At 45.1% G+C, this 24,228-nt stretch overlaps 1 protein-coding gene across 8 annotated transcripts in view; it reads left to right on the top strand.

Moving 5' to 3' along the window:
- chd9 (chromodomain helicase DNA binding protein 9) overlaps positions 1–24,228 on the top strand; it is a 126,985-nt gene that overhangs the window by 45,511 nt on the left and 57,246 nt on the right. For all 8 annotated transcript variants that reach the window (XM_029721039.1, XM_029721042.1, XM_029721041.1 and 5 more), the window contains one exon: positions 800–1,242. In XM_029721039.1, coding sequence (XP_029576899.1) covers positions 800–1,242 — 443 coding nt within the window. The remainder of the gene's footprint in view (positions 1–799; positions 1,243–24,228) is intronic.

Raw genomic sequence — 24,228 nt, forward strand, 5'->3', positions numbered from 1 at the left:
GCTGTGGAGGGTAAACTGAAGGGGAAGATGATGTGTGAGAGGCTGTGGAGGGTTAACTGAAGGGGAAGATGATGTGAGAGAGGCTGTGGAGGGTTAACTGAGGGGGAAGATGATGTGTGAGAGGCTGTGGAGGGTTAACTGAAGGGGAAGATGATGTGTGAGAGGCTGTGGAGGGTTAACTGAAGGGGAAGATGATGTGTGAGAGGCTGTGGAGGGTTAACTGAAGGGGAAGATGATGTGTGAGAGGCTGTGGAGGGTTAACTGAAGGGGAAGATGATATGTGAGAGGCTGTGGAGGGTTAACTGAAGGGGAAGATGATGTGTGAGAGGCTGTGGAGGGTTAACTGAAGGGGAAGATGATGTGTGAGAGGCTGTGGAGGGTTAACTGAAGGGGAAGATGATGTGTGAGAGGCTGTGGAGGGTTAACTGAAGGGGAAGATGATGTGTGAGAGGCTGTGGAGGGTTAACTGAAGGGGAATGTGAGAACTAGGAGATAAATGATCTAACTATTCAGTCTGAGATTCAGGAATGTAGGTTTGGTTTGACTACGTGAGAGCATAGTGGGGGGGATTAGTGTGTGTGTGGGGGGATTAAGGTGTGTGTGTGTTAACGACCACAAGATCATCCACTTCGCAGGAAATGACATTAAGATCAGACCGAGAGTCCTTTGTAATACACAGCTCTTTCCAGTCTTGCTATTAATGCAGATGTATGTATGTTACAATGACATCATCCTGTTGGTATATGTGTTCCCTCAGTCTGATTAATATCCCCCCTCCTCTCTCTCCTCTTCTCTCCAGCCTCCCAAGAACAAGAATGCTAATGGTCCCAACAGCCACACAGCAGCGCGGGTCCTCAGCCCCCCGATGAAGAGCAGCTCATCCTCCTCGTCTTCGTCCTCCTACAGCTCGTCGTTGGAGAAGCGGGCCCAGCGGAGGCTGGTGAAGGAGCAGAGGGAGCAGCAGCAGCAGCAACTGATGGAGGAGGCTGGGGAGGACAAGCAGCAGAAGGCTAACAGGATCATCCATGAGGCCATTGCTAAGGCCCGGGAGAGAGGAGAGAAGAACATCCCCAGGGTTATGAGTCCAGAGAGCTTCCCCTCTGGGAGCTCCTCGGCCCACAGGAGAGAGAGGGACAGAGACAGAGACAGGGAGAGGGACCGAGGCAACAAGACCAGGACCAAGGCCTCCAAGAAGGCCCGCATTGTGTCCTCGTCCAAGCCCAAACAGAAGGCCAAGATCGGGTAGGTGTCTCACTGACCTTGTTCTCATATGCCTCACTATGCCCTTATAACACCACAGCTGTATGGCATGAAAAAGGGCCACGGTGTTGTATTTGTTTTGAAAAGTAATTTCAGTGGCCTTCCACATTAAATCTACCATTTTGTTTTTGCTCTGCATCCTGTCTAAAGCAAGTTGTGTCACACTGTCTATTCTCCTTTACGGCTTGGCTTCCTTAGTGCCCATTCACTTCTGGAGCACAATAGAATAGCTAGTTGACTAGCTGCTAGCAGCTGCTAGCTTGACAGACATAGCTGCTCGTAAAATAGTAGCTGCCATGATGGCAGCTCAAAGTTCATTTTAAAATTCATGACACAGACAGACAGGAAGGAGCAACAATGGCTGCCGTTAGCATTTAGGCTAGCTTGCTGAAAATAGGACAGCTAGGTTATGACAGAGACTAGTGGATATAGGGATTTAGTATATACTGTATGCAGTTCCCTTCCCCCTGTACAATGAAACTGTGTTGTTATACTCTAAGCCACACCCAGTGTGAGCTCATGTAATATCTGAGGCGGAGAAAGACAGGCAGCCAGGCATGGAGACAGGAAGAAGGCAGGCAGGCTGGGAGTCAGGAAGACTGGCAAGCTGACTGGCTGGGAGGCAGAAAGACAGGCAGCCAGGCTTGGAGACAGGAAGAAGGCAGGCAGGCTGGGAGTCAGGAAGACTGGCAAGCTGACTGGCTGGGAGGCAGAAAGACAGGCAGCCAGGCTGGGAGTCAGGAAGACTGGCAAGCTGACTGGCTGGGAGGCAGAAAGACAGGCAGCCAGGCTTGGAGACAGGAAGAAGGCAGGCAGGCTGGGAGTCAGGAAGACTGGCAAGCTGACTGGCTGGGAGGCAGAAAGACAGGCAGCCAGGCTTGGAGACAGGAAGAAGGCAGGCAGGCTGGGAGTCAGGAAGACTGGCAAGCTGACTGGCTGGGAGGCAGAAAGACAGGCAGCCAGGCTTGGAGACAGGAAGAAGGCAGGCAGGCTGGGAGTCAGGAAGACTGGCAAGCTGACTTGCTGGGAGGCAGAAAGACAGGCAGCCAGGCTTGGAGACAGGAAGAAGGCAGGCAGGCTGGGAGTCAGGAAGACTGGCAAGCTGACTGGCTGGGAGGCAGAAAGACATGCAGGCAAGCTGAGAGGCAGGGAGACATGCAGGCAAGCTGGGAGGCAGGAAGACATGCAGGCATGCTGAGAGGCAGGGAGACATGCAGGCAAGCTGGGAGGCAGGGAGACATGCAGGCAAGCTGGGAGGCAGGAAGACATGCAGGCAAGCTGGGAGGCAGGGAGACATGCAAGCAAGCTGGGAGGCAGGGAGACATGCTGGGAGGCAGGGAGACATGCGGGCAAGCTGGGAGGCAGGGAGACATGCAGGCAAGCTGGGAGGCAGGAAGACATGCAGGCAAGCTGGGGGGCAGGGAGACATGCAGGCAAGCTGGGGGGCAGGGAGACATGCAGGCAAGCTGGGGGGCAGGGAGACATGCAGGCAAGCTGGGGGCAGGGAGACATGCAGGCAAGCTGGGAGGCAGGAAGACATGCAGGCAAGCTGGGGGGCAGGGAGACATGCAGGCAAGCTGGGAGACATGCAGGCAAGCTGGGGGGCAGGGAGACATGCAGGCAAGCTGGGGGGCAGGGAGACATGCAGGCAAGCTGGGGGGCAGGGAGACATGCAGGCAAGCTGGGGGGCAGGAAGACATGCAGGCAAGCTGGGGGGCAGGGAGACATGCAGGCAAGCTGGGAGGCAGGGAGACATGCAGGCAAGCTGGGAGGCAGGGAGGAGGAATGTGTATATTGTCACTCAGGTCATCACCAGAGCTGTGAAATGAACCAACCAGAGATAGAGAGAGACACTCTAGTTTCATATTCTCATTAAGCGAGCAGGGCTGAGTGAGGACAACAATGGGCGACTATATTGTCTCCCTGCCTGCTTCCCTGCTTCATGATTAATGATTATATGAGCTCGGCTGCTGCATGTGGAAATGGCAGTAACAGATAATGGATTTTGCTCTGTTTGTGAGAGATAGTAAGAAATGAGGGAGAGAGAGAGTGTGTTGCAGTGGTGCAGATGTTAATGAGAGAGAGAACAGACATCTGTCAGGAGGGTTGGGCTGAACCAGGTCTGTATGGTTCTTACTCAGGAAACCCACTGGGCCTGATGTTGAACACTAGAGATGGAGGTTTGAAATAATTTCACTATTAGAATAGTATCATGAATTTTTGTCAGATATTCATTATTATTATATTTTTATTTATTGAAGTTTTTAACCTGAGTATTGCTGGGCGAGGGAGAGAGGCTGGTGCTCTATTGCTGCAGCTACAGAGGGGGCGGTGTTTGTGAAATGGGAGTGAGCAGACGGAGGGAAAGGTAGAGACGTCAAGGCACCAACTCGGTTACAGACAAGACTAACTAACTTGTAGCAGCCACAATGTTATTTATCATCCCATATAACAGTGCCGGTCTGGACTGGAGTAGCCTAGAGAAGCTAGCTAGCTGGGCTAATTGACGCCACATGCTGTGCTTTCTCCCCAACCCCATTCAGATAAAGCAGCAGCCTACATAGCTATTGGTTGCTCCTATAGCCTACTACTTTTAATTCTGTCATTTTTATTCCATCTTGCGTTGCATTAGTGAACTCACTCCACTTGCTACACATTGAGCCTATATGCCGCTTTGATTGGCCAACATAAACAACAAATCAAATCAAAATGAAATCACATTTTAAACAACAGGTGTAGACTAACAGTGAAATGCTTACTCACGGGCTCTTCCTAACAATGCAGGATAAAAAATAAATATAATATTGAATAAATACACAATGACCAATGATAGCTTGGCTATATACATGGGGTACCAGTACCGAGTCTGTGCAGGTGTATGAGGAAATGGAGGTAAATCTGTACATGTAGGTAGGGTTAAAGTGACTAGGCAACAGGATAGATAACAGACAGTAGCAGCAGTGACTGTGATAAGTGGTAAGTGTTTGTGTGGCGACAATGTGCCTGTGTGTACGTGTTGTGTGAGTAAGTGTGTGTGTTCATGTGTATGTGTTGGAGTGTCAGTGTGAGTGTGTGGGTAGAGTCCAGTGTGTGTGTACAGAGTCAAAAAGAGTTGCAAAGAGGGTCAATGTAGATATTCCGGGTAGCTATTTGGTGAACTATTTAGCACTCTTATGGCTTGGGGGTAGAAGCTGTTCAGGAATGTTTTGGTCCCAGACTTAGTGTTCCACTATCGTTTGCCGTGCAGTAGCAGAGGGAAGAGAACTGGGGTGGCTGGGTCTTTGACAATTTCTTGGGCAGGGAGTTCGACCCCAGTGATATACTGGGCCGTTCGCACTACCCTATGTAGTGCTTTGCGGTCGTATGTCAAGCAGTTTCCATGGCAAGAGGTGATGCAGCCAGTTGAGATACTCTCAGTGGTGCAGCTGTAGAACGTTTTGAGGATCTGACGGATCAGCCTCCTGAGGGAAGAGGCGTTGTCTTGCCCTCTTCATGACAGTGTTGGTGTGTTTGGACTATGATAGGTCTTTAGAGATGTTGACACAGAGGAACTTGAAGCTCTCGACCCACTCCACTACAGCCCCGTTGATGTGATTGCGGGTGTTCGGCCTTCAGTTTTCTGTAGTCCACAATAAGCTCCTTTGTCTTGCCCACGTTGAGGGAGAGGTTGTTGTCCTGGCACCACACTGCCAGGTCTCTGACCTCCTCCCTATAGGCTGTCTCATCGTTGTTGGTGATCGGGCCAGCAGTTGTGTCATCGGCAAACTTAATGATGGTGTTGGAGTCGTGTGTGGCCACACAGTCATGTGCGAACAGGGAGAACAGGAGGGAACTAAGCACACACCCCTGAGGGGCCCCTGTGTTGAGGGTCAGCATGGCGGATGTGCTGTTGCCTACCCTCATGTTTTCTCTAAATAAGCGTTGTTGTACAATTAAGACACTGCATTTCAAACAGTCAGCAATAATCTAATTCAGGGCTTGTGAAGTTATACTTAGGCTAAATGTAAGCCTTCCACAACCATAAGACCCAATCAAATTTATTATTTTATGAAAATAGTTTAACCTGCTTTTTTTTGCAATAATCAATGATCTGGCTTTCAAGTCTGTCTATGAAAATGCTATTTTTTGTTACAAGTTTAACTAGCTCCATGACTAATGCACATTCACTAATAACGACTAACTTCCTGTAGCAGACATTAGGCTAAAGAACATTTATACAGGTCTCATCAACAATCTCTCAAGTCCACGTGTTAGTGAATTGTTATGAACACACCCTTCTGTCTCCAACTGTTTAACCAGCATGTTGTCCTATCCACTTTATTCAGATGTTGAAATCAAGTGGCCTACCTTAATTCTCAGAATGAGATTGAGTTGGCAGTTCTATATATAATTGTTTTTTATGCTTATTGCACATTTAGAAAACACAGACAAGACAGCTAGTATAACAGTCTTTGGTTAAAATGCTGCTGGCTGTACCCCAATGGCACGCGTGACAAACTGAGCATACATTTTCAAAATCTACATTTTCAAAATCTAGGAATACAAACTACAGTATTAGCATTTAAACCCACAGTATTTGTTGTATCACTGGAAGTTGACTTAGGCCTATTTATTTGAACTTTTCCCTATTCTCATTATAAAGGTGTTATTTCTTTGTCATGTCTGAGATTATTACTAACATCACTAAGTTAGTAATATGCCCTAGCCTTACTTTATATGATGTAACCTTACATATTTTTACACAATGTAGAATTTGTAAAGCAAAGGTCTGATTTGTGAAACTAGGCTAAACACAAAATGAAACCTAGTCTTTCCACTATTGTTTCAATGCTTCTTTCATGAAGCTTGTTATGTCATACATTCCAGCCATTTTGAAATATCAAAGTATATCAAAGCTCCTTACTCTTTCTTTTAACATGTAGCGTCATCTCTTACATACCTTAGCCTAAATTCATTATAGTTAAGTGTTTTGGCCTGTACATAATGTTGCTAAATGAAAAACAAGTTTAGTCCTGTCCTGCATCTAAAGAATGAACTTCCTTCAGTACAGGTTGACCATCCCAGAGTTCCTCAGTCTCCTCTCTGACTTGTAGGATTGTGCTAGTGATCCTATGAGACAGTCCCAAAGCCTTCCTCCCCTGGTGTCTGATTTACAGTAGTGTCTGTGGAGATCTATCGAGAGCAGGGAGACCAGAGAAACACTAGAAAACCAGGCATGGACTCTGTCCGCTATAGGGAGGGATGGTCACTGTAGGGATGTTGTCTCAATGCAGAGGAGAGAAGAGGATGTTTTACTATGGCCGACCCCTCTCGCAAGGCTTTTGCCTTTGTTTATATGTGTGTGTGTTGGAGTCTGTTGTTCTACAGTGTGTCTATATGAAAGGATGTTTTCGTTGCTTTGAGTGGGTTGGTACAGTAGCATAGCATGTGTTTGTAAGTTTGTGTCCTCTGTTCTGTCGTTGTTGCTACATACCTGTAGGCCTATATTTTATGTGGTGAGTTTGTGTTCGTGCTTTCTGTTGTCGCTGTGTGCCAATGTGGCCAGTGTACATGTGTGTGCCAGTGCAGTGTGTGTGTGTGTGTGAGGTGCGGTGCAGTACAGTGTGAGGGATCATGCTCGTGCAGGGTAATGAAGACAGCAGGAGTACATGGTGCTCTGGGGAGGTTTCATGCAGACAGAGGAACCACAGTGTGTGTGTTCTGCCCTCCCAGGGTCTTCTCATGTAATATTAACGCTCAGCCTTCTCCCTGTCAGCACCCGCAACGCTGCAGAGGCACTAACCTTCCACAACAGTGTGTGTGTGTGTGTGTGTGTGTGTGTGTGTGTGTGTGTGTGTGTGTGTGTGTGTGTGTGTGTGTGTGTGTGTGTGTGTGTGTGTGTGTGTGTGTGTGTGTGTGTGTGTGTGTGTGTGTGCGTGCGTGCGTGCACTCGTAATTGTTTCTAGGTGTGTGTGTGTTCTTGAATGTGTGTGTTTATATGGTAGTTATACAGTATAATATAAGGGAGTATGTACGTGATTGTGTGGGACCGTGTGTGTGTGTGTGTGTGTGTGTGTGTGTGTGTGTGTGAGTATAATCCACAACATGTCTGTCTGTGTGTCTGTGTGCATGCATATGTGCCTGCATGTTTCTCTGCCATGTGACCAGCATGCCTGTTTGAGTGGGGGGTTGGGACTGAGCTAATAGTATTATCAGGCTGGCTGTAGGAGCCTGCAGGGGGGAGTAGCCTGTGTCTGTAAGACCACCCCAGCACAATGATTGTTAAGGTGTCAGCATGCTTCAGCTCGGCTGGCGTCTAGCTGAACTTGGCTAGCTGAACAGAACGAGTGTGCTCACATACTCCCTTAAAAGACCTTCGGTTGAAAAACAAGAAAAAAAACGCAATAGTACTGTTTGTCCATTTTGAGATGCCGTAGCCAGTATACACTTCCTGAAAATAGTCAGAATTAATCTAAGATAACTCAAGACATCTGTCATTAATTTAGACGTTTTTGCAGAGGAGATAGATCTTAGTCACACAGTCAAACTAAGATGTTTGGTGCAGTATTTCTCCAGTAATTTTACATCTAACTAAGATGTTTGGTGCAGTATTTCTCCAGTAATTTTACATCTAACTAAGATGTTTGGTGCAGTATTTCTCCAGTAATTTTACATCTAACTAAGATGTTTGGTGCAGTATATCTCCAGTAATTGGATGGTAGAGAGAGGATGGAGGGTACGGAAGGGAGGGAGGGTAGGTAGGGAGGGGATGGAGGGTAGGTAGGGAGGGGATGGAGGATAGGGAGGGGATGGAGGATAGGGAGGGGATGAAGGGTACGGAAGGGATGGGATGGATGGTAGGTAGGTAGGGAGGGAGGGAGGGGATGGAGGCTAAGTAGGGGATGGAGGGTAGTTAGGGGATGAGGGATAGGGGGGATGGATGGTAGGTAGGTAGGGAGGGTAGGTAGGGAGGGAGGGGATGGAGGGTAAGTAGGGGATGGAGGGATAGGGAGGGATGGAAGGTAGGGAGGGATAGGATGGAGGGTAGGGAGGGATAGGATGGAGGGATAGGATGGAGGGTAGGGAGAGATAAGATGGAGGGATAGGATGGAGGGTAGGGAGAGATAAGATGGAGGGATAGGATGGAGGGTAGGGAGGGATAAGATGGAGGGTAGGGAGGGATAGGATGGAGGGTAGGGAGGGATAGGATGGAGGGTAGGGAGGGATAGGATGGAGGGATAGGATGGAGGGTAGGGAGGGATAAGATGGAGGGTAGGGAGGGATAGGATGGAGGGTAGGGAGGGATAGGATGGAGGGTAGGGAGGGATAGGATGGAGGGTAGGGAGGGATAGGATGGAGGGATAGGATGGAGGGTAGGGAGGGATAGGATGGAGGGTAGGGAGGGATAGGATGGAGGGTAGGGAGGGATAGGATGGAGTGATAGGATGGAGGGTAGGGAGGGATAGGATGGAGGGTAGGGAGGGATAGGATGGAGGGTAGGGAGGGATAGGATGGAGGGATAGGATGGAGGGTAGGGAGAGATAAGATGGAGGGTAGGGAGGGATAGGATGGAGGGTAGGGAGGGATAGGATGGAGGGATAGGATGGAGGGTAGAAAGGGATAGGATGGAGGGTAGGGAGGGATAGGATGGAGGGATAGGATGGAGGGTAGAAAGGGATAGGATGGAGGGTAGGGAGGGATAGGATGGAGGGATAGGATGGAGGGTAGGGAGGGATAGGATGGAGGGTAGGGAGGGATAGGATGGAGGGTAGGGAGGGGTTAGCCTCAAATCAAATGTCCTGAGGGGGTTACAGCTAGAAGTCAGGGTTGGCTGATCACACACTGCTTTCTGAAATTGCATAGTGTTTTTATAGCTACCTACCTGGTGAAAAACAAGCTCATCAGGAGATGAAAACATTATTGTAAAGCACCCTGCCTCTATTCTCCTCTCCTCCTCCCTCCCTCCCTCCCTAGTACATTTTCCTAAATATTCCTCCCCAGATATGGTTTCTTCCTAACATACTAGGGGCTGTTAGCAGAAAGCTTTGTGTGTGTGTGTGTGTGTGTGTGTGTGTGTGTGTGTGTGTGTGTGTGTGTGTGTTTCCGTGCGCGCAGGGCAGCAGGCGTGATCTGAATGTGCTGATACTACACTGTTGTCGTCTACTGTGAAACATCTAACAAAATGGTGCAAGCGAGATCAATTACAATATAAAATGGGGGTTTAGGGTAGGCATATAGACTACAGTAGAGTCAGTGTAGAGAGGGTTGGGTTCATATCTCCTTGCCTGCCTGCCACGTAGCATAGGAAGACTATCTAATCCTCTTCACTCACACTCTGATTACAAAATCCCAAAGCTGTTTTCTTAATTAAGTGTTTTTTTATAATCCTTTGTATGTATGTGTGCGTGCGTGCGTTCGTGTGTGTGTGTGTGTGTGTGGGCATGTGAATGGTGTGTGTGTGTGTTTGCTGGTATGTGAGCATTTGCGGGCATATGGGGGGGGGGAATGCATGCGTGTGTGTTTTGTCAATATGTTAGTGTGTGTGTGAGCTCATAAGTTGACTTTATGCAGAACAAAGCATAAATCCCTTGTGCAGGTTCCTGCACTCTGCTGATATTTTCCATCACCAAGCTGTGTGTGTGTGTGTGTGTGTGTGTGTGTGTGTGTGTGTGTGTGTGTGTGTGTGTGTTGGAGAGGGGGAAGATTACACGGCGATTCATAAGGAGGGGGATTTTCTCACGGAGCCCAGGCAGCACAGGGCCAGCAGCACCACTGTCACTGTAATCCCCTCAGGATAGGTTCCACTGTGTTACACGCACACACACACAACACACATTCTACACACTCCATCCGCTGCCGGAGGTTCATTCATCTCAGTCCATCTACAAACACGTAGCCTTTTAGCTATACAGTTGTAATGTTATACCCTGAAAGGGGGAATATGAGAACTGATTCATACTGACACGGAGCATCAGTGACTGTTCACTCAGTTCTAATGACAAATGACATAAAATCATCAACTCTTTACATACATCTCTTTTCTCAAATGACATAGCGTTGACATTTGTATTCCTAGGCATTACTAATCAAGTGCCACACAAACAGACATCAATGGAGCACACAAATTATCGTATAATCCCCTTCAGATGAATGATTAGAATATTACGTAAGATTCTGTAATAATATCAGTGATGTAGTGGTAAAAAAGGTGGGTAATGGGTAAACTATAAACTCCAGTGGGAAATGGAGATAAGACAAACAACCACTGATATCAACAAAAACGTATGACATTTTTAGAGCTGTATTGTTTCCGTTATGATAGAGCTGTATTGATAGAGCTGTATTGTTTCCGTTATGATAGAGCTGTATTGATAGAGCTGTATTGTTTCCGTTATGATAGAGCTGTATTGATAGAGCTGTATTGTTTCCGTTATGATAGCATTTTAATGTAGGCCTGTAGGGAAGATAGACCATGTGGAGGTGTTCATATTGAAACATGTCCTGTTATTTTTAAGTTCCTAACTTGTTTGATAAGATTAGTAAAAGGGATGTCTTTCCCTTTCAGGATGATTCGATACGTATCTAGATACATGGGCTCGGATACAATACAGGAACGATCCGTTTTAGTTTAAAATGATTCGGTGGGATACGGTTTGATTGAGCTGGGCCTCTCTGAGCTGGGCCTCTCTGAGCTGGGTCTCTCTGAGCTGGGTCTCTCTGAGCTGGGCCTCTCTGAGCTGGGCCTCTCTGAGCTGGGCCTCTCTGAGCTGGGTCTCTCTGAGCTGGGTCTCTCTGAGCTGGGTCTCTCTGAGCTGGGCCTCTCTGAGCTGGGCCTCTCTGAGCTGGGCCTCTCTGAGCTGGGTCTCTCTGAGCTGGGTCTCTCTGAGATGGGCCTCTCTGAGATGGGCCTCTCTGAGCTGGGCCTCTCTGAGCTGGATCTGTTCTTGTGTGTGAATAATGTATGTCTATGGTGTATACCAGGAGTACTCAACTCTTACCCTACGAAGTCCGGAGCCTGATGGTTTTCTGTTCTACCTGATAATGAATTGCACACACTTGTTGTCCCAGGTCTAAATCAGTCCCTGTTTAGAAGGGAACAATGAAAAAACTCAGTGGAACTGGCTTCGACATCCAGAGTTGAGTTTGAGGGGTGTGTATGTAGGGACCTGATCTGAGCCATAATGGAGACTAGGCATCTACCACCCCACTATCAGATTAGGGGAGAAATGGAGCCTATGTTTTTTTGTCCACCCTTTGGTTCTGAAATCACCATAACCCACTAATTAACTTGTAATTTATGCAGATTAAGTGTTTGAGCTAGTAATTAATCAATATTTATCATTTACAAATTAGCAATGACATTGCTAATGAATATATAGCACAACTTTGGATTTCACCCCATCTCAAAATGGAATGTTTTTGACCATTTTAAAGTTTTTAGTTTGCTTCTTATCTCCTCCCGCTTTGGCATGCAGTGCACCTCGCAAAAGTGATTCCTCGTTATGAAATTATCAACTTTATTCTGTATATTAAAAATGTGTATATACATACTGTACACTGATTGTTTAAAGCAAAACTACCAAAACTATTGCTGATGGTGAACCTGAACAATCTAAATAAAATCAATTGTAAGCCGGTATAGCCAGATGAGTGTTGTTTCCAGTAGCTTACTTTTATTCCAGTAAAACACAATTTTCAACAGTGCATAGATAACAAATTACATAGGTTGCCACTCAACTAATAAAGCCTAATATCCCGCAAGCCATTTTAGCATTTGAATGCTGAAGGTGCCGGCAGATGTGCAAGAACAGGAACATGCAGTGGCCAGATTGACTAGGGTACTGATTTTCCCTAGGGTTGTTTGGCAGGCAGAATGACTTGTAGATCAATAACTGTCAACCCAGTTACATGCTTAGTTCCACACTGAAGGAGAGGACACATCAGTTGTAACAAAATATGAGGTGTTTTCGGAAGGTAGAAAGGAAGTAATATGAGCAATAAATGTAAGTGAATCGGTGATTCGTAATGTTTGAATTGATTTTCTGACCGATGAGTGTTATATGTGGATCGGTTTGGGCTACGCCGACCAATGCTGTCCTATCTTAAACATTTGAATCATGGACGATGTGTATCGCTGAATCGTTACACCCCTAGTTAGTATAGATTTCCTTAGGGTACCCTAAGTCGGCCCTGACTCCAAGTTTGGGCACCACCATTGTAATCTCTCGCTCTGCTTGCTTCCTCTCTCTCTCTCTGTCTCATCTGCTTCCTCCTGCATGCATTTCAGGCTGCCTCAGCCTCACCACTGAGTACCACATCACTGTCTGTCTAAGTAGCCTACTCTCTGTATAGCAAAGTTAATATGAGAACTTAGTAGCCTATTTAGGTAGGCTCCTTTTAATGTTCGCTTCTTACTTCATCCTTCTAGCTGGGCAAGTAACACTAGCCAGAGCCCTTCAATGTTACTGCAATAGAAGTCTCTGCCGGCATCTAGCCACCTGACTGACTGACCGACTATTTACCAGTTGGGTACTCATTCTCCTAGAGTCTGTTTTTGCATCTCGGAAACACACTGTCAGCAGTGTCTCTCGTTGCCTATTTGAGCCGACTCTGAGCTGGGGTAGTTTGTTTCACGTCTCACGCCGTCGGGCCTGTGCTGAGGGAGGGCGGAGTTAGCCTTTTGAGAGAGTGGTGAATAATGCTGTTAAAAAGGCAAATCAGAGAGGAAAATCAAGATGATGCAGGGGAATATAACAAACAAACCACTGTTCATGATTCCACTCGTTCGCAAAGAGGCAGGCGCAATTAGAACTCAGTCAGATCAAGAATATAAGCATTCTGATTTTGAGGTGATGGCAGCAGATGAATGGCACAACAATGGGCCTCAGGATCTCATCTCGTCTGTGCATTCAAATTGCTATCGATAAATTGCAATTGTATTTGTTGTCCTTAGTTTATGCCTGCCCATACCATAACCCCAGAACCACAATGGGCACTCAGTTCACAACGTTGACATCAGCAAACGGCTCGCCCACACGACAACGTCTGAAGGAAGTTAATCTGCGTGCTGGTCGTCCTCACCAGGGTCTGCCATCTGCCCGGTACAGTTGGAACCGGGTTTAATCCTTGAAGAGCACTCTTCTCCATCGTGCCAGTGGCCATCTATGGTGAGGATTTGCCCACTGAAGTCGGTTACAACGCCAAACTGCAGTCAGGTCAGACTCTGGTGAGGACGACCAGCACGCAGATGAACTTCCTTCAGACACTTTCTGACAGTTTGTGAAGAAATTATTTGGTTGTGCAAACCCAGAGTTTCATCAGCTGTCCGGGTGGCTGGTCTCAGACGATCCTGCAGGTGAAGAAGCTGGATGTGGAGGTTCTGGGGTGGTGGGGTTACACGTGGTCTGCGGTTGTGAGGCTGGTTGGACGTACCGCCAACTTCTCTAAAACAATGTTGATGGCGACTTATGGTAGAGAAATTAACATTAAATTCTCTGGCAATAGCTCTCGTGGACATTCCTACTTGATGGCATTGTGTTGTGTGACAAAACTGCAAATTTTAGAGTGGCCTTTTATTGTCACTAGCACAAGGTGCACCTGTATAATGACCGTGCCTTTTAATCAGCTTCTTGATATGCCACACCTGTCAGGTGGATGGATTATCTTGGCAAAGGAGAAATGCTCACGAACAGGGATGTAAACATTTGAGAGAAATACGTTTTTTGTTCGTTTGGAACCTTTTCTGGGATCTTTTATTTCAGCTCAATGAAACATGGGACCAACAGTTTACATGTTGAGGACCTCTGTCTTCATATGAAGTTACGGCCCTGGCTACAGTGAACTTGGGGGTAACACTGGCACCTTGTGTAGGCTGGTCTGTGCCAAGTTCTCAGTCCTCACGGGGGACCCTGGAACACGTCAGTGTGCCCTCGGCCTACAAAATGCTGTCACACTGTTCTCCCTCCAAACACACAGAATGGTGGGTGGTGTGCCAACTAGGACAGGGCAGTGCTGGGGGGCTGAGCATGGAGAGGAGAGGAGAATGCTGGGTTATTAGGCACCAGGCAGGATGAGGATCTGCTCATGGGAGCCAAACGGGGCCACTGCCAGAACTAGAACTACAGCTCTCTCTGGGAATCACTGTAACACTCCATCAGACTATCTAGCCTGTCTGCAGGAGTGAAGGCCTAACTCACCTACCACACAGGGGACAGCTGGACTTGAGAGGAGAAGGACATGTAGAGAGAAAGAAGATGAGAGATGGCACCTCTGTAGTTAACCTAAGTATTGGGTGCCTGATTGGTGCCTGTGTGGTTTCAGTAATGGTGCTATTGGTCTGTTATTTGCTCTTTGTGCGTGTGTTGGTGTGTCCCTGTGTATGTATCAACTGTAATACATGAAACGTCTGTAGTGGTGGTATTAGTAGTGAACTGTGGGTGGGTCTGTATAAAGCCAGTCTGTGGTCTTGGTTGGGTTCTGAGGCTGTAAAGCCTGTGTGATGTGGGATGAGCTCCACATGTGTGTCTGCGTCACGCCTCCTCCGTTCCTCCTCGTCCTCCCATCATGCTCTCTGTTTTGCTCTCTGAGGGCTTGCTAAACCTCCGTACACATTCCAACAACACTGACGCACATCACAGCTGCCAACCCGTAAGATGCTTCCTCCTAGGGCTGGGCGGTATACCATATTTTATGATATACCGGTATTGATGCATGTTTTTACATGTTATACCAGTATTTGAATAGTTGGTTTGTTAAATGTGATACGCCATGTGTAATGTACATTTTTATAGTTTACTTTGCTACTTGAGTCATCTCTCTCCGAAACGTTCTCTCTGTGCCACTTTCCACACAGACCTAGCCACGCCCCCTGTCACTCAAGGAGCGCATTTGATGTTCCTCAACCACGAGACACTTGCGTTCCTTCTGCATGGTCAATGCAGCACATGCAACAATGTTGATGACAACAATGCTGTTTCACTTTGCTTCTTAATATAAATCCACCAGTGTTCTATAATGACACTATTAGTTTGTGTTTCTTACATAAGCAAACAGCTAGTTTGTCTTTTCTTAGCAAGTTGCTCTAAATCTTGTTAGATGCTAATTGTTAGCCACTAATGCTAATAGCTAGCTAGCTAATAAACGTACTGAGTAAGCGCAAACGTAGCTAGCTAATACAGCCTAATAATACCAGTGATGGTGTAGAGCTAAATCAGCATGTTGTTTGTGCAACAGTGTCTTCTAAATCAGAGGAATATGCAAAGCAAGAATATGTTAGCTACAGGAAGTAGCTAAGAGAGAACACGCAATGTAGCCAAAGCTTATAGGGTCCCCTAGGAAACACATATCAACACTTTAGTTCCTACCCTGTCACAATAACTCCTTCCTGGCATTTTAATTTGTTGTCATCTCAAACAACACTGTATTCAAAGTGCCCACTATTATATTCTAACTATAGAATTAGAATAGTCATTATATTTCCATGATTCCAACAGTTTTGCTCCAATTCACAAGTCAAATCGCAATTGCAACATTTGGTTAAAAATAAGTCCTAGATTATTTGCCCATATCGTGCAGCCCTATGTGGCAGTGTGGGAATTATCTCAATTGAGCAGTGGTGTAAAGTACTTAAGTAAAAATACTTTCAAGTACTACTTAAGTTTTTTTTTTTTGGTATCTGTACTTTACTATTTATTTTTATTTTTGACTACTTTTACTTTTACTTCACTACATTCCTATAGAAAATACTGTACTTTTTACTCTAAACATTTTCGCTGACACCTAAAAGTACTCGTTACATTTAGAATGCTTAGCAGGACAGTAAAATGGTCCAATTCACGCACTTGTCAAGAGAACGTCCCTGGTCATCTACTGCCTCTGATCTGGAGGACTCACCTAACACAAATGCTTTGTTTGTAAATTATGTGTGGAGTGTGCCCCTTGCTATCCATAAAGAAAAAAGAAAATGTTGGCATCTGGTTTGCTTAATATAAGGAATTATGAAATTATTCATACTTTTACTTTTGATACTTAAGTACATTTTATCAGTAACATTTACTTTTGATACTTAAGTATATTTAAAACCAAATACTTTTAGACTTTTACTCAAGTAGTATTTTACTGGGTGACTTTCGCTTTTACTTTTACTCAAGTATGACAGTTGTGTACTTTTTCCACCACTGCAATTGAGTGCAGGAAATGCAGAAATGATAAAAGTGCTGAAAGTTGTTTTGGTTGAAGTTGAATTGAACAGTATAAAACAATCAGAATGGAGAAAGACACATTGAAATCACTTAGAATGTGTGTGATGCCACCCTAGGATCACTCACTACCCATAAAGCAACTGTACAACTCTTATTATTCAAAAACTAAAAATACTGTCACATACCGTCATACCGTCCAATTTGTTTTAAATACCGTGATATAACAACACTGTATATATTTAAATACCGTGATATAATATTTTGGCCAAATCGCTCCCAGCCCTACTTCCTCCCTCTCTCTCAAATCAACGATTTCACAGTAAAATAAAGTGAAGAAGTGTGACTAATTTCACAGTTTAGTAGTCCTGTTGGTTTACGTGTCAGATATGGTAGTTTTGAAGGGGGGGGGGTTTGCTATAGTCCAGTACGCCATTGACAGTCACCAGTATGTACTGGCCTCGTTAGGTTAAGATAAAGCAAGTGCGTCTTGCTAAGGATGGGTTAGCTCACAACGTCACCAAAACCACATGCACGCGTCAATGGGGCAGAAGGCCTTGTGTTGTTGTGATTCAGGATGGCCAGATAGCATCAATGACAAGAAACTGCCATGTGGGGAATCGTAGGTGACTCGTTTCAGCTAGTTTCATCTTGTTCTTGATAACATGTCTTGTTTTGACTGATTTTATGTCGCTGCTAATATGGCTAAAAGTAGCTAGCTAGCTAGCTAACACACATCTGTAACAATGTATTTGAGAGACAACAAGTGCTCTTTGTGCAAATGTATTTATGTTTTCAATAAACATTGGAAATGAAATATAGTTACGTGTTGTCAACAATCTAAGTCAACCCTGTCTGTTTTACCCCATAGTTGCACACGCGTTGGTTTTGTTGCTAAACAACCAACACGTCTATAGGAGAGAATATAGTATGGCCTACTTTTTGATGATGGGGGTGAAACTGCTGGATTTCTCTATTTCAGTATTTCAGTCCTGCCTGTGTGTGGGAGAACATTCTGTTGTGTCCATATTTCCTGGACTGGTTGATATTAGAGCGGTCTTGTTGCCGTTTCACATTCTCCTCAGCTGCTCATTACGTAGCAGAGTAGAGCATTTGCTCCATTGCCACTCATAGGAAGTGATGTCACATCCACCGCCCACGCTGCCAACTATACTCCCTGGGGCGCGTTGCCAGGCAACCCCAAAGTGTCATTGTGGATAGGATTATGGAAGTGTAATATCATCCGGAGGAGGAGGAGTAAAGTGAGAAAGATAGCTTTAGTCCCTACAACAACACATGTTCAAGGAGACCATGAAAGCTCTAGTATTGACAGGCAGTGGGAGAAACGCTCAGCCTCCTACAGACCTGTGTGTGTGTGTGTGTGTGTGTGTGTGTGTGTGTGTGTGTGTGTGTGTGTGTGTGTGTGCTGTGTGGTTGTGTGTGTATGTTTCGTGCCTTCTCTCTAGCACCCTCTGTCTGCCTCTATCTCCATCTAAACCACCACAGCCAATATCAGTCCTGATTTAGTGGGAAATGTCCAGTTGGGATATTGTATCCTAGACCTAGCTTGGCGTGTGGCTGAGGACCAGTGTGTGAGGCCGAGGCCAGCTTAGTGTGACTGAGACAGGCTAGGCTGTGATAACGGCTGTAAGCACTAGGCTGGTTGAATGACTGGCTGGAGGACTGACTGGCTGGCTGTTTTTCCTGCCTCCACTGTACTGTATTGGAGCATAGGCCCAGAAGGAGTCTTCTATCGCTTAACTAGAGACAGGCTAGCACAGTCACAGCACATACAGTACCCTCTGTAATTATTAGGACAGTGACGCATTTCTTGTTTTTGCTCTATACTCCAAAAGTTTGGATTTGAAATCGAACAATGACAACGAGGTTGAAGTGCAGACTGTCAGCTTTAATTTGAGGGTATTTTCATCCATATCAGGTGAAAAAGTTAGAAATTACAGCACTTTTTGTACATAGTCCCCCCATTTTAGGTGACCAAAAGTATTGAGACAAATTCACTTATGTGTAATAAACTGAGAAAGTTAGACGCACAAATATCATCCCCCCAAGACATGCGAACCTCTCACCATTATAATAACGGGAGGTTAGCATTTTATATCATCCCCCAAGACATGCGAACCTCTCACCATTATAATAACGGGAGGTTAGCATTTTATATCATACCTCCAAGACATGCGAACCTCTCACCATTATAATAACGGGAGGTTAGCATTTTATATCATCCCCCAAGACATGCGAACCTCTCACCATTATAATAACGGGAGGTTAGCATTTTATATCATACCTCCAAGACATGCGAACCTCTCACCATTATAATAACGGGAGGTTAGCATTTATATCATCCCCCAAGACATGCGAACCTCTCACCATTATAATAACGGGAGGTTAGCATTTTATATCATCCCCCAAGACATGCGAACCTCTCACCATTATAATAACGGGAGGTTAGCATTTTATATCATCCCCCAAGACATGCGAACCTCTCACCATTATAATAACGGGAGGTTAGCATTTTATATCATCCCCCAAGACATGCGAACCTCTCACCATTATAATAACGGGAGGTTAGCATTTTATATCATACCCCCAAGACATGCGAACCTCTCACCATTATAATAACGGGAGGTTAGCATTTTATATCATCCCCCAAGACATGCGAACCTCTCACCATTATAATAACGGGAGGTTAGCATTTTATATCATCCCCCAAGACATGCGAACCTCTCACCATTATAATAACGGGAGGTTAGCATTTTATATCATCCCCCAAGACATGCGAACCTCTCACCATTATAATAACGGGAGGTTAGCATTTTATACCATCCCCCAAGACATGCGAACCTCTCACCATTATAATAACGGGAGGTTAGCATTTTATATCATACCCCCAAGACATGCGAACCTCTCACCATTATAATAACGGGAGGTTAGCATTTTATATCATCCCCCCAAGACATGCGAACCTCTCACCATTATAATAACGGGAGGTTAGCATTTTATATCATCCCCCAAGACATGCGAACCTCTCACCATTATAATAACGGGAGGTTAGCATTTTATATCATCCCCCAAGACATGCGAACCTCTCACCATTATAATAACGGGAGGTTAGCATTTTATATCATCCCCCAAGACATGCGAACCTCTCACCATTATTTTTTTTTTATTTTTTATTTATTTCACCTTTATTTAACCAGGTAGGCAAGTTGAGAACAAGTTCTCATTTACAATTGCGACCTGGCCAAGATAAAGCAAAGCAGTTCGACAACATACAACAACACAGAGTTACACATGGAGTAAACAACATACAGTCAATAATACAGTAGAAAAAAAATAAGACTATATACAATGTGAGCAAATGATGTGAGATAAGGGAGGTAAAGGCAAAAAAATGCCATGGTGGCAAAGTAAATAAAGTATAGCAAGAAAAACACTGGAATGGTAGATTTGTAGTTTGAAGAAAGTTCAAAGTTCAAATCTAAATAATATGGTGCAAAGGAGCAAAATAAATAAAATAAATAAATACAGTAGGGGAAGAGGTAGTAGTTTGGGCTAAATTATAGATGGGCTATGTACAGGTGCAGTGATCTGTTATAATTATAATAACGGGAGGTTAGCATTTTTCTGTAACCTTCCCACTCATCATTATTCACGATTCATTTAGGGTTATCCATAATCATGGTAGCATCCACATTAATTTAGAAGTGTTTAGAAACATATTCTATTCTTAATTACAATTAAAGTGACTCCAAAATGACACAATACATTATTTACCATTAATTTCTATTGGGCACAAAATAATCAGAAACACAACCAAAACAAACAGCAAATGCATCCAACAAGTTTCTAGAGTCACAAGATTGATTTAGTTATTGTGTGCTATGAATATGGGACCATATTAACTTTAATACACATAAGTTAATTTGACTAATACTTTTAGTCCCCTAAATTGGGGGGACTATGTACAAAAATGCTGTCATTTCTAAACTGTTTTCCCGATATAGATGAAAATACCCTCAAATTAAAGCTGACAGTCTGCACTTTAACCTCATAGTCATTGTTTGATTACAAATCCAAACTGTTGCAGTATAGAACCAAAATAATAAAAAATGCTTCCCTGTCCCAATAGTTACGGAGGGCACTGTAGTTAGCTCTGTGTGCGCGTGTGAGTACCTGTTTCAGGGTAGTTGGTGTTGTGTGAGAAGGAATCTACTTACTGCGTGTCTGCTCGTGTGAGCGTTGCCATGTTTTGGAGCGAATCAGACAGAGCTAGAGAGCTTCTGTTCCTGTTGCTGTGTGAAAGAGTACAGGGAGGGGAGGAGAGGGGTGGAGGGAGACAAGGTGAGAGATAATGTGCATGACAGAGGGAATGAGGGAGGACTGATCAGGAGTACACAGAGAGAGAAGACCTCAGGCTATGTATGGTGTTTAGAGCACTTTACACCAAACCTCTGAACTTGTTCTGAATGGAGGATTCCTCTGTCTCCTCTCTCTCGCTCTTCAGATACGAGAGAACAGATATAGAGTACAGACATAGGCCTGTACAATACTGACATATAACAGACATGGCCCTCGCTTCATATTCGTCGCCAAACCCACTGGCTCCAGGTCATCTACAAGTCTTTGCTAGGTAAAGCCCCGCCTTATCTCAGCTCACTGGTCACCATCGCAGCACCCACCCGTAGCACGCGTTCCAACAGGTATATTTCACTGGTCACCCCCAAAGCCAATTCCTCCTTTGGCCGCCTTTCCTTCCAGTTCTCTGCTGCCAATGACTGGAACGAATTGCAAAAATCACTGAAGCTGAAGACTCATATCTCCCTCACTAGCTTTAAGCACCAGCTGTCTTTGCAGCTTACGGATCATTGCACCTGTACATAGCCCATCTATAAACAGCCCATCCAACTACCTCATCCCCATACTGTTATTTTCTTTTTTTTGCTCCTTTGCACCCCAGTATCTCTACTTGCACATTCATCTTCTGCACATCTATCACTCCAGTGTTTAATTGCTAAATTGTAATTACTTTGCCACTACGGCCTATTTATTGCCTTACCTCCCTAATCTTACCTCATTTGCACACACTGTATATAGACATTTCTATTGTGTTATTGACTGTACGTTAGTTTATGCCATGTGTAACTCCGTGTTGTTTGTGTCGCACTGCTTTGCTTTATCTTGGCCAGGTCGCAGTTGTAAATGAGAACTTTTTCTCAACTGGCCTACCTGGTTAAATAAAGGTGAAATAACGAATAAAATAAAACATATACGGTAACTATGTATGTCGGTATGTCTAGGCTGAGGACTTTTAACGAGAGTGGCACGTACAGCTTGCTGTTGTTGTTGCCCAATCATAAGTCATCAAAGCGGCAATAGACTACAGCCATAGAGCCTCTGTGTTAGGAGATATTTAATCAATGGAAGATGGAATTAAAATGATGGAATTAAAGGAGAATGATAGGCTACAACGACCAAGAGCCAACAGGTAAGCTGCCACTTTATATTCTGAATGGAGTTGTTGTTGTTTAACTGCGCAGGATGAGAAAGCGCATGCATTCTCAATTAGCCTAGAAGTTTGATGCAGTCAAGACAGGCTACATAGTCATATTGGATGATAAATAACCTATCTATGGCAGCTGTTAGTCTACTATAGCGCGAGTCTGGTTGGTTGGTTGCTGTCTCACCCTCCCACCTCCCTGTTCCTGTGTCACTGGCTCACACTCTCAGTAGCCTACACACACAGCACAGCCCCTGCCCGAGCTTCACCACTCTTTACCTCCTCTCCCTTGTGCTTTATCAATGGCAGTTAATAAAGTAGCTTAAAAATATACTTTCTGCCGCTTCCTTTACTCGGATCGAATAGGACCGGGTCTTGGTCCGACCAGGTCTATATGGAACGGGTCTAGTTGTCATCAGGTCCCTTTGGAAGGGGTCTCTATATAAAAATAATATTTATGCATATCGGGTCCGGATGGGAAAGCCCCAGGACCATTTTGAATGGGTCAATGTTTTTGGACCCGTGAAGGACTCTATTTCACAGTTCAATGAGATGGATGTGCCACTGTGTTTTCCTTTTTTATAGTTAGTTTAACGAAGTTTGAACGAGGGAAGAGACACAGGAGTATTAGCATTGATTTATAGCCCTACGACCATGCCTCAGGACTACCTGGCATGATGACTCCTTGCTGTCCCCAGTCCACCCGGCCGTGCTGCTGCTCCAGTTTCAACTGTTCTGCCTGCGGCTATGGAACCCTGACCTGTTCATCGGACGTGCTACCTGTCCCAGACCGGCTGTCCCAGAGCGGTAGAGATACTCTCAATGATCGGCTATGAAAAGCCAGCTGACATTTACTCCTGAGGTGCTGACCTGTTGCACCCTTGACAACTACTGTGATTATTATTATTTGACTATGCTGGTCATTTATGAACATTTGAACATCTTGGCCTTGTTCTGTTATAATCTCCACCCGGCACAGCCAGAAGAGGACTGGCCACCCCTCATAGCCTGGTTCCTCTCTAGGTTTCTTCCTCGGTTTTGGCCTTTCTAGGGAGTTTTTCCTAGCCACCGTGCTTCTACACCTGCATTGCTTGCTGTTTGGGGTTTTAGGCTGGGTTTCTGTACAGCACTTTGAGATATCAGCTGATGTAAGAAGGGCTATATAAATACATTTGATTTGATTTGACTTATACAGTGCATTCGGACAGTTTTCAGAACCCTTGACTTTTTCCACATTTTGTTACGTTACAGCCTTATTCTAAATTGTATTAAATATTTTTTCCCTCATCAATCAACACACAATACCTCATAATGACAAAGCAAAAACAGGTTTTTGAAAATGTATTAAAAATAAAAAACTGATATCACATTTACATAAGTATTCAGATCCTTTATTCAGTACTTTGTTGAAGCACCTTTGGCAGCAATTACAGCCTTGAGTCTCCTTGGGTATTACACTACTTGGCACACCTGTATTTGGGGAGTTTCTCCCATTCCTCTCTGATGATCATCTCAAGCTCTGTCAAGATGGATGGGGAGTGTCGCTGGACAGCTATTTTCAGGTCTATCCAGAGATGTTTGATCAGGTTCAAGTCCGGGCTCTGGCTGGGCCACTCAAGGACATTCAGAGACTTGTCCCGAAGCCACTCCTGTGTTGTCTTGGCTGTGTGCTTAGGGTTGTTGTCCTGTTGGAAGGTGAACCTTTGCCCCAGTCTGAGGTCCTGAACACTCTGGAGCAGGTTTAAATCAAGGATCTCTCTGTACTTTGCTCCATTCATCTTTGCCTCAATCTTGACTGGTCTCCCAGTCCCTGCTGCTGAAAAACATCCCCACAGCATGATGCTGCCATCACCATGCTTCACTGTAGGGATGGTGCCAGGTTTCCTCCAGAAGTGACACTTGGCATTCAGGCCTAAGAGTTCAATCTTGGTTTCATCAGACCAGAGAATCTTGTTTCACATGGTCTGAGAGTTTTTAAGTGCCTTTTGGCAAACTCCAAGTGGGCTGTCATGTGCCTTTTACTGAGGCGTGGGATCTGTATTGCCACTCTACCATAAAGGCCTGATTGGTGGAGTGCTGCAGAGCTGGTTGTCCTTCTGGAAGGTTCTCCCATCTCCACAGAGGAACTCCAGAGCTCTGTCAGAGGGACCATTGGGTTCTTGGTCACCTCCCTGACCAAGGCCCTTCTCCCTCGATTTCTCAGTTTGGCCGGGCGCCCAGCTCTAGGAAGAGTCTTCGTGGTTCCAAACTTCTCCCATTTAAGAATTATGGGGG

The sequence above is a fragment of the Salmo trutta genome, chromosome 29 (assembly GCF_901001165.1).
Source record: "Salmo trutta chromosome 29, fSalTru1.1, whole genome shotgun sequence".
Classification (NCBI taxonomy): domain Eukaryota; kingdom Metazoa; phylum Chordata; class Actinopteri; order Salmoniformes; family Salmonidae; genus Salmo; species Salmo trutta.